This window comes from Malaya genurostris, chromosome 2 (genome assembly GCF_030247185.1).
Source record: "Malaya genurostris strain Urasoe2022 chromosome 2, Malgen_1.1, whole genome shotgun sequence".
In the NCBI taxonomy this organism is placed as follows: Eukaryota; Metazoa; Arthropoda; class Insecta; order Diptera; family Culicidae; genus Malaya; species Malaya genurostris.
The window spans coordinates 274,717,274-274,735,582 of NC_080571.1; the positions used below are offsets into that span (position 1 = coordinate 274,717,274).

An 18,309-nucleotide genomic window follows, 5' to 3' on the forward strand; every position below is an offset into this window, starting at 1 on the left:
TAAATTGCTAACACAACCGCAAAAAACACACGCACACTGTGTCATAAAACAAGAGCTTATGGGTAAAGTGGTGGGTCGAGCGGAGCATTTGTTGTGACTTTTCCCACTGTCAAGATGACATCAACGCTAACGGCAGAAGAGTAGCGTTAGAAATGCGCACCGTGCTTAATGCACGGGAACCCAGAAAGAGCTAGAAATGGGTAGAACTTCACTTTAAAAGACGATAAATTCCATTTTATTCCACTAAATTATAGCGAAAAAATTTTGTCATGAACTTTTTTCTTGAACAATAATGTTTGTACAAAAGCTACATATCGTTCACATAAAATAAAATTTTTTGGGCAAAATAAAACAGTGCCTGAACGACATATTGAACAATAATTATCTAATCACTATAGTCTGGGTCCCGGCTCATTGCTCCATTCCTGGCAATGAAAGAGCCGATATTTTAGCCAAACATGGTGCTATTGAGGGTGAAATTTATGAGCGACCGATTGCTTTCAACGAATTCTATAGCTCGTCTCGCCAAAGAACACTTGCCAGCTGGCAAGCTTCTTGGGATAGAGATGATCTGGGTCGGTGGATACACTCAATTATTCCGAAAATATCGACAAAGACATGGTTCAGGGGACTGGATGTGAGTAGGGATTTCATTCGTGTGATGTCCAGACTCATGTCCAATCACTACACGTTAGATGCACATCTCCTTCGAATTGGGCTCTCCGAGACTAATCATTGTGCTTGCGGAGAAGGTTATCGGGATATTGATCATGTCGTTTGGACATGCGTGGAGTATCGTGATGTCAGATCTCAACTAATAAATTCTTTGCATACCCAAGGTAGACTATCCAATATCCCAGTTCGAGACATTCTTGCTTGTCGTGACCTTTCATACATGAAACTTATTTATCATTTCATAAAGAAAATTGGAGTTTCAATTTAATAAAGGCCCCTTTTAAGACTTAGTTCTGATCCCAGCTGCGTCCATAAGTTCAACCAATAGCTAAATTAGAATAAAAATTATGTAATGATACAAACAAACTCGAAACAGTTTATGAAATTATCAACAAAATGTCTGAAAATAACAGCTTATTTTATAATTCATAGAAGTTAATCGTTTGGTTCAAATAATATTTCCGAGTGGATTTCATAATTAATGACGAGTTACCTAAGATGATATTTAAGCTATAAGAGAATATGTTTTAATAAATTCAAAACGTTGTGACTATGTTAGAATTAAATTAGGATAAGAATATTATGTAAAAGTGATGCTACGGCGAAGAAAAACTTATGTAAACTGCCTTAAGAAATAAACGTATTTATGAAAAAAAAAAAGGTAAAATTTGCGGACAGGTTGGCACAATAATTTTTTTCTATAACTGGTTTAAAAGCAAACAAAAGAAAGTCAGGTTCACGAAAGGTACGCATTACAAAACAAAATATGAAAAATCGAAACAAATTTGGCTTGCGAATTATTTTGTTAAAATAATGTATTTATAAATCTCCTGATTCGATGATATTCTCATTGCCACAATATTTCTAATTCTCATGTTTAGGGGCCCCTTATATCAAAGATAAACTCAAAATTACAATGTGCCATATGATTCATTGAAAAATTGGGTTGAGTCAGTAATCGTGATTTTTTTGCCACAACTGACTTTAATGCTTCATGGGATGAGGCAATAACAAACTAAATAAATTCTAGGCAATGGTTTTAAGTAGTTTTTACTTTCTTATTGTTACGGTGGACCCTCCGTTATTTCGTCGCTTGGTGACTGCAGCAAGTACGGAAACACGTCGAGTCGTCGTGATGTCAACGTCAACTCTACGTCAACGCTGAGTCAGCGAACCGTAAAAAAATGATGAACAGAAGAAGTAAACTACCCAAGCAACCAGAAGTTCCACAATTACTTAAAAATTCCACTTTCTTGCTGCTTAAAAGTACATGCGGAACTTTTGAGAACTTGAAAGTACAGATCAAGTTCCGCGTGAACTTTCTAGCTGCTTAAGAAAACACGTGTCAATTTTTGACAGTTCAAAGTACAGAACTTCCTCGCTGCTTAAGAGTACGCGTGGTACTTTTGGCAACTTGAAACTACAGAACAAGTTCTGCGTGAACTTTTTCGCTGCATAGAAGCTGAACAATGTACTTTATAAGCAGTTTAGAAGTTCATTCGGTTGCGTCGCGCGAACTTTCAAGTGTGGATAATTACTTAAAAAATGGGCTGCTTAGAATGCTATTGATGAACTTTAAGAGCTGCTTAAGCCAAATCAGTCCCTTTTATCCGAACTTTTGGTTAGTTGGGTAGAATTAATAAAAGCTTACAAGTGAAAAGACGCGATATAATGCTGTCTAAAGTTTATTAAAATCTATATACATATTATATTATATCCCTAAAAATCTGAATTCACTTATCTTAAATGTAAGTTAAATTCTACAATATTTACAATTGTCACTTTGCTATTTACAATATTTACAGTGCGAAGATCGCAGATACAGATTTGAGCTGGTAGATTTCACCTGCCACGTGTAGTTGTAACTAAAGATTTTCTGCATACCGGAACGGTATAATTTCACGCAAGTGGTCGTTGATAAGACCCGCTCATTAATCCAACCGGTTCACCAAATAATTGTAAGTAAACTAAATGAAAATTGTTAAAACCTAACCTAAAACAAAGACATCATATTAACAAGATATCCAGCTCTCACATATCCCGAACAAATCATTGGCAACATACTTTTTTTGCGAGCATGGCGCCCTCAGACGACTCCGCATCGAATCTCGTACATAGAAGTAGGGGAGATAAATGTCAAATTCGTGCACGCCAAAATAGCAGCACTGCACACTCACACAATTGACATCATATGTTGAATGTGATGCCGTGCGATGGCGTTGCTGAACTGAAGATTGATTTCGCTCAAAGCTGACAGGGTCTGCCAAAAATAAATATAATTGCAGTTGAAGCATTCCGAATTAAAACCGTGTGTGCTATCAAAGTTGGTGTTATCACCACCCCCACACTTATGGTAAGAATCACTGGATATAAAGCAAAATTGCTCAATATCGTTCATACCACAGACTAACAGACATGACAGTATAAGTAAATTCTTGTACTGCGCGAACTATTTACGATCGGTACACCCCTTGTGTTATGTGAAAGTTTTTTTACTAGTTGGTTTCCCCTCGTTTGTCAACACCGATCAGCTGCTTGCAGGGATGCCTGGTTTCATCATAATATTTGAAAATGAATCGTCACAATAAATTATTGGATTACGTTGATAATATATTTAACTTTTTTAGCGATGTTGGAAGGTAACCATTTATTTTTCTCAACGTTGCTCATCTAGATTATTTTTTATTGTGTTGGTAATTTTCATCCGAAATTAAGCGGCGATAGACCAGAAGCAAGTAAATATTGTAACAAAACGGGCTCGATTTTGTATTGCGTTGGAGGATGAGAAGTAGCACAATTATGTATATAGTTTTGGCAATATGTATTAAATCTGTATCCTGCATGAAATTCACATGGACGTATACAAATCAATACATTACAGGTAATTCTGTATGAATGGCAACTCTGATGATAAATGAAAAAATAAACACAGTCTAGATGACAGACAGGATGTTTTTGATAGGGTAACGTGGCGCCATCATGACACATGTGAGTACTGTCCCAAATAAAGGAATATTCGAAATGACCGTTAAAATAATTGAAGAATCTAATTTGAGTTTCCTGTCTGTTAGGCTGTGTTCATACTGTAGCTTGATATTTTTCCAAACATAAACAATCATTGTCATAGTTACGACACATCTAGCGATCAGATGCTTGTTGTTTTACTTCAAAAGACTGAAACTGACAATGAACCGAGCTCATCGAGGTCCCATTCAAATGATACATAAGAAATCGCAGACTACTCTATCTTGAGTTTCAGGAATCAGGAATCAGAACAAATTGGCTCAAATGGCACGTTCCCCTTGATATTTGGAGATTTGTGCCTTGCCATCAATTTGTTTTTAGCATCATTTTCCCGATATATAAGAGGGAAGGATTGAAAGGAAATGGTAAGGGTTGGACTAGGAGGATGGGAAAAATTGACGACACAAAAACACATAAAAGCAGAAGTAAATTCTGCACCCCTAAGGGATGCCGAACAATCTGCTAAGGATCACATTTAGTGGAAGCAGAAGTAAATTCTGAACCTCTACGAGGTCCCGAACAGTCTGCTGTTAATAAAACCTCCAACCCCCGAGAGGATTTAGAGATCTTACAAAAGCGACACCATTCTGAACTCCCGGAAGAATGCAGAACGATTCGCAGTATGTACGAGCAGAAGTAAATTCGGCACCCCCTAAAGGATGCCAAACAATCTGCTAAACCCTATTTAAGGTGAATACAGAAGGGATTCATTCACTCCAGGAAGAACGATGAACCCTTCTGACTATAGCTCCTTACCACATTGGGTGAGAAACGAGAGAATATCCTTCAATTTTAGCTCCGCATACACAGACTCAACCATGTATGGAGAACCAAAAACCCGGATACGTAGCTGCGTCAATGCGGGACAGTTACATATCAGATGATATGAAGTACCACAATCGCATTCACACAAATCACACGAATAATACTCAGCACGTTGAATAGTAGCCATGTGATAATTGAGTTTGCAATGTCCAGTCAGAGCTCTGATCAGAATATTGCAATGTTGCTTGGAGAAATGCAGTAGACACTTTGACATTTTCAGATTTAAATCTGGTAGAAATGCTTCTGTCTGAGCGCAAGTTTGCAAGCTGCGCCAGTAGCTGGCATGTTTGGATGCAGCCCAAGAACGAATCTTGTGCTTTATCCAACTAGTTGAAAGTGGTAAAGCTGGTTCAGGACCAACGAAATCATTCGTTGCACCAGCTCTAGCCAACTCATCAGCCCATTCATTTCCAGTAATACCAGAATGGCCGGGTACCCATAAGAAGTAAACAGCATTTGAAATGCTGAGGTCTTCAATTTGAGTTCGACATGCGATCACTAGATTCGACCGTGAGTCATTCGAACTGAGTGCTTTTAAGGCTGCCTGACTGTCGGAACAAAAATAAATTCGTTTACCACAGATCCTCTGCTGAAGTGCCGATTGTACTCCACACAGAATCGCGAAGATTTCTGCTTGGAACACAGTACAGTATCTACCAAGTGAATGAGACTGCTCCAGCCTCATTTCACGACAGTAGACACCAGCACCAGCACGACCATTCAACAGAGAACCGTCCGTATAACAAACTATGTGTTCATCAAGTTGTCGTTCCAGACAACCAGACAACCATTCCTCACGAAGAGGATAGCTCACATGGAATGTTTTGAAAGGAAAACTGCATGTGAGAGTTAGGTCACTAGGAGCGAGTAAATACTCATCCCATGTAACCATTTGAGACCACAAGCGAGTGTGGCTGGTAGCATAATCTAATGGGTTACTGTTCCAAAGCCCTGTAACCTTAAGACGGTATGCACAAGATAATGCTTCTTGTTTTAGGAACACATGTAGTGGTTTAATGCACAGTAGCGCCTCTAGAGCAGCAGTAGGAGTTGTCGTGAATGCTCCTGTCATCGCCATTAGGACCATCCTTTGGAGATGATTTAGCTTTGACTGAACTGTCGCGACTTCTCCTTTCTGCCACCATACAAGACAACCATATGCTAAAATTGGTCTAACAATAGTTGTGTAGATCCAATGAATATATCTGGGTTTGAGTCCCCATGATTTTCCAAAAGCTCGTCTGCATTGGCCGAAAGCCATACAAGCTCTCTTAATCCTGAAGTCAATGTGAGCAGACCAATTCAGTTTTGAGTCAAGAATAACCCCGACGTATTTAACTTGATCGACCACAGTGACCTCTGAACCGAAGAACTGTAACGGACGAGCTCCTGTGATTATCCTACGATGAGTGAAAAGCACCATTGATGTTTTGCCCGGATTTACAGACAATCCAACCTGACAACACCATTGTTCAACAGATCGCAGGGCTTGCTGCATTAAATCAAAGAGAGTGTTAATGCTTATACCGGTCATCAATATATGATAATCGTCGGCAAAACCATAAGTCGGAAATCCAAGGTTATTAAGTTTCCTTAACAAACCATCAGCGACTAGGTTCCATAAAAGTGGGGATAGTACACCACCTTGAGGACACCCACGGACACTCAGCTTTCTAATCTCTGCTTGCCGAAACGATGAACAAAGAAGTCGATTGCTAAGCATTGCGTGTATCCAATTTGTGATACTTGAAGGTATGCCATGACCACGGGCTGCTTCCAGAATTGAATTGAAAGACACGTTATCAAAGGCACCTTCAATATCTAGGAAAACTCCCAAGCAAGATTGCTTTTGTGAGAAAGCTTTTTCAATGTTGTACACAACATCATGTAACAGGGTTGTAGTGGACTTTCCACGCTGGTAAGCATGTTGCATTCCATGTAGCGGTTGCACGCCCAGACTAACATTCCTGATATAGTGATCGACTATGCGTTCCACTGTTTTAAGAAGAAATGAGTTAAGACTGATAGGCCTGAAACTCTTCGCTTCCTCATAAGTGTCGCGACCGCCTTTGGGAATAAATTTGACAATTATTTCCTGCCAGGCTCTTGGAATATATCCAGTCGCAAGACTAAAAGTAAGTATTTTCTTCAAAACATGTTTGAAATGTTCATACCCTTTCTGCAGTAACACTGGGAAAACTCCATCCTTTCCAGGAGATTTGTACGGAGCAAAACTCTCAACTGCCCATTTGACCGATTCAATCGTCACAACGCTTCGAGCAAGGGCCCAAGAATCGTAACTACCTGAAAAAGTCTCGGGAAGAGCTGTCGGTGATGGATCCATACATCCTGGAAAGTGAGTGTTAAAAAGGCAGTGAAGTACATCACTTTCATCAGACAAGTGTTCACCATCTGAAGTTCTTAAAAAACTGACATTAAAGTCCTTAGACTTCGAAAGTAACTTATTTAATCTGCTAGCCTCGTTGAGACTAGAGACATTTGTGCAGAGGCTTTTCCAACCACTTCGCTCAGACGATCGAAGAGCATTTTTGTAAGCCCTTCGAGCCAACACGAATGCCTCCGACCCATCTCTGCGTCGGTGGTTCCAAGCTCTTCTGCATAGCTTCCTTAGTCTAGCAAGTTCAGCATTCCACCAAGGAGTTCCTCTAGTAGCTCGCACAATCCGAAGTGGACAAGCCTCTTCATGTGCTGCAACTATGAGTGAATTTGTCTCGTCGACAACATTTTCCAAATCAATTGGGGTTTCAATTGTTGGTTGGTACCCGTAAAATCTAGTCGCCAAGCCCTCTTCATAGAGGTCCCAGTTTGTAGATTTGGGATTACGATATGTGATAATATCAAATTTAACGTTTGAATGATCAAAGAATATGTACTTATGATCAGACAACGAAGGTTCGAGCTCATCGGAGACGAGCCAATTCACCAACTCATGCGCAATTCTATCAGAGCAGAGAGTTACGTCCAAAACCTCCTCTCTTCCAGATCTCGCAAAAGTTGGGCGGTTTCCTGCATTGACTATGTGCAGGTTTGTACTGCTCACGAATTCCATCATATCAGAGCCTCTCGAATTTATATCTGTGCTGCCCCAAATGATATGGTGAGCATTTATGTCACTGCCGATTACAAGCGGTATATCACTCTTGCAGCAGTATGATACAACCTTTTTGAAGTCATCGCTTGGCGAAGGTTGGTTATGCGGTAAATATGCCGAACAATAGACATATTTCCTGTCTATGCCATCAATAGTCATACCAACTGTGACAGCCGAGTTGTGAGCTCCGATATGAGAGAAACATCGAGAGCACTATTTGCAAGTATGCATGCTCGAGGCATTTCACGTGGATTAGTCATACCGATCTTGTTGAAGGCAACAAAGACTGGGTTTAACAATTTTCCAACGTAGAAGTTTCCCTTTTGGAAATATGGTTCTTGAACCAAAGCTATAGAAGCTTTACCTTCTTGAAGAAGTCTGGATAGATTCATAGTTGCTGTACGTTTATGCTGAAGATTGATTTGTGCCACTCTAACCATTATAAATTAGAGTAACGAACATTCCACCTCCAGCACCAACCGTACAACAACTACAAGAAACCAAATATATTGGCTTATAATCGCCTATAGCGAACCATGTAAGGATTTTTTTATCTTGAGTTTACTAAAGTTTGCTAATATCATCTCGGCGGTCCTGCATTTGTGGACCGAGAGAAATGGACTGTGCAAATAATTTTCTCGCAAGAGTCTAATTAAGTATAGAATGAACAATGAAAATATGTTTCTTTTTGGTTACTAGTGTCACGAGAAAATAAAAACTTGTAATCGCTGAAGGAACATATCGCACATCCAGAAAGATTCTGGATGACTCGGTTTTCGGTGGGATGTTTATTTTAAAGTTTGTTCTTAAAATAACGGACGGGTATGGAGTGATGGATTAGTCGATGCCTTTCACGCAGTCAACCTGGATTCAATCCCCAACCCCGTACATAGAGTCAGAAAGCTTCTCTGGCCCAAAGAAGCGAATGACCTTAAAGTTAAAAAGGTTACCTGAAGGTTGGAACAAAAACAAAATTGAACATTTTTATATAATGAAGGGTTTCTAATACTCTTACAATATTTAAATTTTTCAAAACAATGAAAAAAACACATTTGAAATATTTCGTAACACGCTTGTAGCGTAAGGCAAATAAACCTGCACAAAAAAAAACAAAAAATACCTATTGTATGACACTTTCATAAATCGAGTACGCCTAGAATTCTCACTGTACCGCCAGCGTTGTTGAAAAAGGCGGGTGGGTAATGTCAGAGACATAACTGGATGTCGTGAATACGAAAACAACTGACATGTTCCTTAACACTTGCGAATATCAATTGTATGAATTATGCACGCATTCCCCTTTTTCACATTTTTCGCAAAAACAAAGAAAGCTTCACTTGATCTCGATTACTGTGAATTTCACACAGCGAAAAGTGCACAAATCTAAGCAAACTATTCTTGATTTGCAGTAAACTGAGGATATTTCCCTACGATTTGCAAACAACAAATCCTAATAGTTCTTTAGAAAACTTTTAGAGCCATTAGAACGGCTGATATTGTGCAATGCTCTCCACCGTTGTTTTTTTTTCTAATGCTAATGACTGGCAGCTGTGACGTAATCGCTCTTGTCGAAAGCGTGCAGACGACACAAAACACATCTGCTCGCAGTGGCGATACAATTAGAGATGGGCAATTCGCTCCTGAGCTGTTCCAGTGAATCAGCTCTTTTCAAAGGAACCGCAGCTCACCAGCTCACTCATTTGCTACCCAGATCACTGCATTATGACGCAGGGAACACGCTACGAGCTGATCGGATCTTCGGCTCTTTAAGAGATTCAATTTAGTCGACATCAATTAAAGATAAATTATTTCGCATGGCATTCATTGCATCATTGCAAATCAATGATTCAATTTCGATCATGCATTTGAAAAAAAACCGGTGCATAAGAAAAACGGCGCACAAAATGAACCTTAAGTTCAAAATAAAAGAGCTGATGAGCTGATACATCGAATCGATTCACTTTGGTGAGCTGATCGGTTCGGAGCTGTTCACCAAAATGAGCTGTTTTGCACGCCTCTAGATACAATCCAAACTGATTCAAGTTTTGTTGAGAGGTTTGTTTCTACCTGATTTCGTTTGTAGCTTTTTCACTAATGGGCGGTCCTAACGGCTATAAAAATAGCCGCATACAGAATTTTAATGTCGATTATTTCATTTCGGATTTGCATATTTTATTGAAAGAAACTATCAATATGCTGTAGGGATTCGTTTCCAGCATTCAGAAGAGTCAAATTGCGTAATTCTCTACGACATTAAACTCTGGAACATTTTTCGCAAAAAAAGGCTTCACTTGATCTCGATTACTGTGAATTTCACACAGCGAAAAGTGCACAAATCTAAGCAAACTGTTCTTGATTTGCAGTAAACTGAGGATATTTCCCTACGATTTGCGAACAACAAATCCTAATAGTTCTTTAGAAAACTTTTATAGCCATTAGAACGGCTGATATTGTGCAATGCTCTCCACCGTTGTTTTTTTCCCACTGCTAGTGACTGGCAGCTGTGACGTAATCGCTCTTGTCGAAAGCGTGCAGACGACACAAAACACATCTGCTCGCAGTGGCGATTGAATCCAAACTGATTGAATTTTTGTTAAGAGATTTCCTTTTATGTGATTTCGTTTGTAGCTTTTTCACTAATGGGCGGTCCTAACGGCTATAAAAATAGCCGCATACAGAATTTTATTGTCGATTATTTCATTTCGGATTTGCTTAATTTATTGAAAGAAATTATTAATATGCTGTAGGGATTCGGTTCTAGCATTCACAAGGACCAAATTGGGGAACTCAATTTGGTCCGTCGCTGCTGGTTGATGATTCCACTCCCACGACGTCTGCTTCCATCGAACGCACGAAAAGAAATGATCGATTTTCGACCACGGTTCCCCTTTTATACGCATTCAGTTGAAGATATGTGCCTGACTACCTCAAAATCGTCGTCCTTGCGCGAAAAACCCAAGCAAAAGTAAGGTGTTTTCCGCGTTGTTTTCAAATTTTAAGAAAACTTAATTTTTGAGTTGTTTGTGGTTATCGCACACTGTTCAAAATATTATCCTGAATTCCTGATCATATTTTTGATGAAATGGTGAAAGAATTATGTTGCTACCATTAATACAAGTCGAGATATTCACGATTAAGTTCTGCCCATTCTTCCATATGGCTAATTTTGAAAAGGCGCCCCATAGTAAAGTAAGTCGTATTCACGACAAAAAGTAAATAACCGTAGAGACACGAGTGCAATAGTATTGTAAGAAAGCAATCAGTGACACCAAAAGCGCCGTATGGTAAGAAATAGGTTCTTACACCAGCTTCCACCCTTAGATTTTTACCGAATCTTGGTAAAACTTTGCCGAGATTTGGACAGTGCTTGCGGTTTTAATCTCGGCGAATATTGAAACAACTAAAATTTTCGGTATTTTTCAATTGACAGGTAATTTGCTTACACTGAGATTTTCGGTTTCAGGAAGACTATAAATTATGCATGCGAGTTATTGCCGAGTTTTCAAGCAATAAATTAAAATAATATTTTAAATATGAAATAACCCTTCCAGTCAAGGGGCAAATCACTCTAAACTTTGTCTGAACTCAAACAAGTTTTACCGGGAGTAAAAAAGTTTTGCAGGGATCTCGCTGGATTAGAATGGGATTAGAGAAGTTTAGCCGAGATCTGGAAATGCATTATTTTGACATAAGAAGCTGTAAACGTGGGAGCAGAGATACCAGATATTTTCATAGAAAATCTGTATTGCTTTGTATAAAAAATCTGTATTTATCTGTATTCACTAAAGGAAGGAAATTTCGGAAATAAAATGATGTTTAAAGATGTTATTCCATTAGATTATTGTTATAGAATGGCAGATGCAAGGAGCATTCCTTTATATCGTAAGTCCTTGCCGCACTGACAAGAACATTCAACGACGAAATTTAATTGTTTTTGGTATCAACCACAATTGAATTGTAAATCCATATACTTTTTTCGTTTGAAAATGATGACTTGGAATTCAAACGCCCAATACGCAACGTCAGATCAGGTCATACAACTTTTCAGTCTGACAATAAAGTTTCATGATGCTGCACGAAAAAATTTTCATTTTAATATGGGCAATCAAACACGCTCAGACGGAAAAGTTGTTGGCCAAAGTGGACAGATGCGCGAGTGAATCCACCCCAAGTAACAATTTTTGTTACGCTAGCTTGTTTGTGACTAGTTTGCAACCAGATATTTGAGTGATTGTAACTAACATCTAACCACTTGCATGACTCAAAAAGCGCAGTTTCTACTAGTTGTTAAGTCAGCTAAAAATATGTTGTCGTTACGTTGTAATGCCATACTGAAATAACTTATTTTTCCATAGCTTGAAAATAACTTGTTTCCAAGTAAACTAGTTGAAACTTAGTCACCATCGACATTATAAACATTGAATGAATCCAGAATACTTTTCTATCATCAATAAAAAAGAAGAAGAGTACTTCAAGTCACAAACTTGATACAAGGTACAAATTTCACAACGATCCAAAAACTGTCGAGCGGAATTCAATTTTATTTCACTGTTTTTTATGCGCCTTCAATCCAAATCTGTTTATAAAGATATAAAAATTAAACAACAAAATAACCCTATGTTCAGAATGCTCAAAATTATTCCAAGTAGAGTGATTTCTCATCATTTTAAATTCATATATCATGAGAACTATAATATTATCACAATCGATGTTCAATCCCTATATTATTCTCTTCGTGTTTATGACAGTGCATAGAACAAAAATGACTTTTCTGCCTTTCACTATTTTCGGTAAAAAGTAGTTTTGAAAAAAGTAATATCCTGGTTTTATTTACGTTTCATACACTTCTTGAGACTACATATTGTGTTCGCCATATTCAAGCCAAGAAAGGTAGTTTAGTTTGCATTTTAGTTATCATAACGTTGGGAAAACTTACCGATAACTGTCTGAAGTAATGAAGAAATTATATGTTATAATCTTATAATATCTAAGTTATTGCTATGTCAATTCACAGTAATGATTCACATATACGTTAACGTATTTATAATGGTTTCGCAACGGAATATAAACCTTTTTTCAACTAGTAGCTAAAAACATAGCTGTGATTAAAGATATGTTAGAATCAAGTAACGATAACTTACAAATGATAGTCAGTTTAATGTTTACGTTATAAAGAAACACTACTGTCACCTTGTTTTAACCAGTATAACATAAAAAAACATGTTCGTGCTCTTGTTGCAACACAGTTGGGTTAGGTGGTATCAAAACTAGTTACGGGTTGCTACTATTGAAGTCAAATAAACTTATTTTCAACTAGTGGCTAAAAGCATTGTTGTTATTAAAAATATGTTTGGATTAAGTAACGATAGCTTATAAAATATATTTATTTCAATATGACACAAAGATGTTATGATTGGAAACCTAAATAACTATTTCGTAACTAGTTATGCTATGATGAAACATTGCTGTCACCATGTTTTAACCAGTATAACATAAAACACATATTCGTGCTCTTGTTGCAACATAGTTTGGACTTTGTCGTATCAGAACTAGTTGCGGATTGCTACTTGGGACGTCGGTTAAGAGGAAAAGAACTGGAACGGAGACGATCAAGCTCACTCGAAAAGAAACACGCGTTTGCAGAACGTAGTTGTTTATTCTTGTTACTATTAGCTCTCAGAAAAACGGAAGTATACTATTTTTATGCTATACAGTGTTGCTGGTTTTACTACCTAAAACATATTGACGAGGGGTATATCGCTGCAATTCTCCATCACTCCTCCTCAGCGGTTTCACCTCGGCTGCTTTGAAGACCGATTAAAGTTGTAAAGTTCTGATGTTTCACACATCCTAAAGGTTTGGTGAAAATATCTGCACGCATCATCTCGCTCGGACAATACTCCAGTTTAATAACTTCACGCTCGCAAAGATCACGAATAAAGCACTTCTTCGTATCGATATGTTTCGATCTTCTGCTAGTTTTTTCAAGTTGCACAAAAGTTAGACATCCTTGGTTATCTTCATGTATTATAGTAGCTTTCTTCTGTTTTTCACCCAAATCCTCCAACAGATGTCTCAGCCATATCACTTCTTGACATGTTTCTCCCAGAGCCACGTATTCTGCCTCCATAGAAGAGAGGCTAACGCAGCTTTGACGTCTGCTTGCCCATGAAACAGCTCCTCCTGCGAAAAATACTACAAATCCAGTAGTTGACTTTCGAGTTGTTGGATCTCCCGCCCAGTCGGAATCAGAAAATGCTTCAAGATCGCCTTTATTCAATCCACCTAGTCTCAACTTCCAATCAACTGTACCCTTTAAATATCGGAGAACTCGTTTCGCTGCTATCCAGTCTTTGTCACACGGGTTACTGAACTCACGCCCTAAAATCGCAACACTGGCGGCAATGTCAGGTCTAGCGCAGACCGCGATGTACATTAAAGCACCAACTAGACTACGGTACATGGTAATGTCTTTCATTGCTTCACATTTACTTTCGTTTTTCATGTAGCCTTGATCCATTGGAGTTCGCGTTACTTTGGCATCCTTCATGCCAAATGTCTCAATGACTCTTTTAATATGTGAATGTAAACTCAAGCTGTATATTCCTTCTGGATCCTTTGTAATCTCCAAACCCAAAAATTGTCTAGCTTCACCAAGACAGTTGATATCAAAGTGCTTCTTAAGCTGTTTATATACTCGCATTATCTCTTCCTCGTTAACGCAACCAACCAACATATCATCAACATAGACGATTAGATAAACGACACACTTTTTTCTTGTAGCTATATACAGGCAAGGATCAGCAGAACTTGCTTCGAATCCTATTCCCTTTAAAACAACGGATAATTTCTGATTCCAGCATCGTGCTGATTGGTGGAGACCGTAAATACTTCGGCGTAAACGACACACTTTCTCCTCTTGTCCGCGCACCACGTAACCAGGGGGTTGGCGCATATACGTCTCCTCAGTAATATCACCATACAAATATGCTGTACGAACGTCCAAATGTCTGAGAATCAACTTATCTCTGCCAGCTAGCGCGAGTAAAATTCTCAGTGTAGCATGCCGTGTCACAGGAGCAAAAACTTCATGGAAATCCACTCCAAAACGCTGTGTATATCCTTGTGCCACGATTCTTGCTTTAAAGCGCACTACTTGTCCCAACTCATTCACCTTCGCTTTATAGACCCAACGACTTCCTATTATTTTCTTCCCGGGTGGTAACTTTACCAACTCCCAAGTACCATTTTTCTTATGCGACATCATTTCGTCATCCATGGCTTCCATCCACGAATTATGCTCGGGACACTTCATTGCTTCTTCATACGATTCTGGCTCTGACAACGCATGATTAGCAACACCTACTACAAAGTCGTTATATTTCTCAGGCAACTTATTTCGTGTTTCACGGGTACCACGACTGCTCAACTCACTGTGATGGTTCTCATCAGGATCTTCCTTAATTTCAAGAGGGTCATCCAAAGATGGAATAGAACTCAAATCAAAAAATTGTTCACATTCACTTTGATCCCCGTCATCAGGATCCAAGCGATCATCAAGAGTTTCATCAACGGTCTCTGTATCTCTATCGAACGGTCTCTGTATCTCTATTAAACTCTCAAATGTTTAACGTTAGGTTTCCGTCCGTACCATTTCTCAAATGGTGTTATGTCTACTGAGCGTGAAGGTAACCTATTCTGCACGTAAGTAGCAGTCATTACCGCTTCACCCCAGTATTTTTTATCAAGTTTCGCATCGAGTAGCATTGTGGTGGCCATCTCTTGTAAATATCTGTTACGTCTCTCGGCTACACCATTTTGTTGGGGTGTATAAGGTGTGGTAAATTGAACTTTAATTCCCTCCTCCGCGAAGAATGATCGAAGCTTGTTATTATCATATTCACCCCCACCATCAGAGCGAATGACTCGTGGCTTTCTGCCGAACAAATTTTGTACGTACCTGGTATATTCAATAATTTTGTCAGCAGCATCTGACTTCTTAGCAAGAAGGTAAACGACTGCATACCTGCTATAGTCATCAATGACTGTCATAAGAAAACGATTGCCGCTTGGTGTTGTAGTCTTCATCGGCCCACACAAATCAGTGTGTACCTGTTGTGGGTGTGTTCGGAGGTGACCGATAATGAATATAACACGACCCAAACATTAAAAACTGACTTTATTAATAGACGCACAGTTAGAGGTAAAAACGCGTGTTACTTATTCTACTACATATCACATTCTGATTCTGACACATAGACCGGATGCTGGTCGGTGCATCAACTGAGTGACAGTCGGGCTGCCACCAGTGAGCCCAGCGATTACTATTGGGTTGTAGGGATGGTCACGTCTCCAACATCTCCCCTTCTAATACAGCTGATAGGGATCGAACCATTGCGGAGCTCTTCGTACACGCGAGGAACCTGTACAGCTGAGTCGGCTTCCTTAGCAGACTGAAATTCTGATGTTGAATTTGGCGTTGTCGAAGATGACGAAGACGATGCTGACAACGAAGACTCCGATGACAATGTGGGCCTTCTCAACAAGGTATTCGGTACTGACGACTGTCTCGAACTAGAGCAGCTTGGAATGGGTGCTACTGGTGTTGAATGTGCTAATGGATCTGGTGTGCAACGAGCCGGAAGGTTCCAAGCATCGAGTAGAATGCTGAGAGGAAGTTTCGTTCTATCTGTCAATGCTGGTACTCTGCGACTCTCTGAATTAGCACGATCTCGAAGCTGGTTAACGTGGGACCGAATAAGCTTACCATTCTCGAGCTGAACGTTGTACATTGCACGACCTACACGTTCCAAAACTGTTCCTGAAACCCAGTGCCATTGGTTCTTGACGAATACTTTTGCATACACCGTATCCTTAACGATGAATTGTCGCTTTAAGGGATGAATCTCGCTCGATTGTTCCAATTGTACACGATCGGATGGTGGACGGAGCAGATCCAAATTAGTACGAATCGGACGACCGAACAAAACTTCTGCTAGTGATTTGCCGTCTGGAGATGAAAAACAAGGTGTACTCCGGTAAGTCTGAAGAAATGTACTGAGAGCATCACACATTGTCGCTCTCCCCTCCTTAATCTTTTTAATCGATCGTTTAAACGTATCCACGAATCGCTCGGCTTGACCGTTCGATTGAGGGTGGAATGGTGCTGTTGTAAGATGCTCGATGCCGTTGTTCGTACAGTACGATTGAAACTCTGCACTGGTGAATTGGGATCCATTATCACTCACCAGCGTCTCTGGCATTCCCAAGCGAGCGAACAGATCTCTGAGGATTTTCACTGTGGCGGCTGTAGTGATACTTCTCGTCTGCACAATTTCAGGCCATTTTGAAAAAGAGTCTACGACAACCAGGTAGTATTCCCCGTCGATCGGTCCAGCATAATCAAGGTGAACGCGCTGCCACGGTTTCGATGATTTAGGCCATGACAACGGCGCTGACTTCGGTTTTTTCGCAGCCATCGCACATTGACGGCAGGATTTGACGAAATCAACAATGTCGCTGTTGAGAGTTGGCCAATAAACATATGACCTGGCAATCGCCTTCATTCGCTGAATTCCAGGGTGGCCACGATGAAGTTGATGAAGACTACGCTTGCGATGGGGCGATGGTATAACCAGTCGATCGCCGAATAGTATGCAGCCTTGTACCGTGGTAAGAGATTCACGTCGAGCATAAAACCGTTTGAGCTCTGCATCGGTAACGGTTTTAGGCCACCCATCAAGGAGGTAACGATAAACTGCCTTGGTAATAGGATCGGACTGTGTAGACTGTTGTACGATCCTAAAACTTAAAGGAAGAACGGTTAATGCATCTTGTGTAACTGACCTTAAGTCATTTTCCAGAGAGACCGAAGCAATCACATAATCTTCCTCAGGCCTGACGTGCTGGCTGATCAGACGGGAAAGTATGTCAGCATTGCCGAGTTTCGCTGTCGGAACGTGCTCGATGGTGAACTCATAAAGCAACAGCGTAAGAGCCCAACGTTGTAATCGGTTCGATGTGTAAACAGGAATCCCTTTTCTTGAACCGAAGATTCTCAGCAACGGCTCGTGATCTGTCTGAAGATGAAAGCGACGACCAAACAGCATTTTATGAAACTTGGTCACCGCAAAAATTATCGCAAGTCCTTCACGATCGGGCTGACTGTAGTTTTTCTCTGCCGCTGTTAATGCTCTGGAAGCGTGGTATACAACTTTGAGAGTGCCGTCCGGAAATTTGTGTGACAAAGTAGCACCAACACCAATAGACGACGCATCTGCCGACACCACTATATCAAGTGCAGGGTTGTAGTGTGTCAACAGTAGGTCAGATTTCAGCAACTCCTTAAATTTGTTGAATGCCGCCTGGCATTCTGCTGTCCACTTGAGTTTCGCATCCGCTTTGAGCAGCTCATCAAGAGGATACCGCAGACAGCGCATACGAGGAACAAATTTTCCGTAGTAATTAATTGCTCCTAGGAAGGACCGAACACCAGATACATCAGTGGGCGGTGGCATTTCGTTAATGGCCTGAACTTTTGCTGGATCCGGACGAAGGCCATTGCGGTCAAGTAGATGACCTACATATTTGATTTGAGGCTGAGCGAAGATGCACTTTTCCACTCGAATGGTAAATCCAAACTCGCTGATTCTTTGAAACACTGCGCGAAGGTT

The 18,309-nt window shown here is 39.9% G+C and overlaps 1 protein-coding gene across 1 annotated transcript; it reads right to left on the reverse strand.

Moving 5' to 3' along the window:
- Positions 1-15,754: 15,754 nt before the first annotated feature.
- On the reverse strand, positions 15,755-18,167 carry LOC131430125 (uncharacterized protein K02A2.6-like). Its single transcript, XM_058594842.1, has one exon. The coding sequence runs from the start codon at positions 18,151-18,153 to the stop codon at positions 15,961-15,963; it is 2,193 nt and encodes a 730-aa protein (XP_058450825.1). The 5' UTR covers positions 18,154-18,167; the 3' UTR covers positions 15,755-15,960.
- Positions 18,168-18,309: the final 142 nt, after the last annotated feature.

What these genes read in the sequence shown, in the direction of transcription:
- LOC131430125 (XM_058594842.1), bottom strand. Translation starts at nt 18,153, where the DNA reads ATGCCACCGCCCACTGATGTATCTGGTGTTCGGTCCTTCCTAGGAGCA.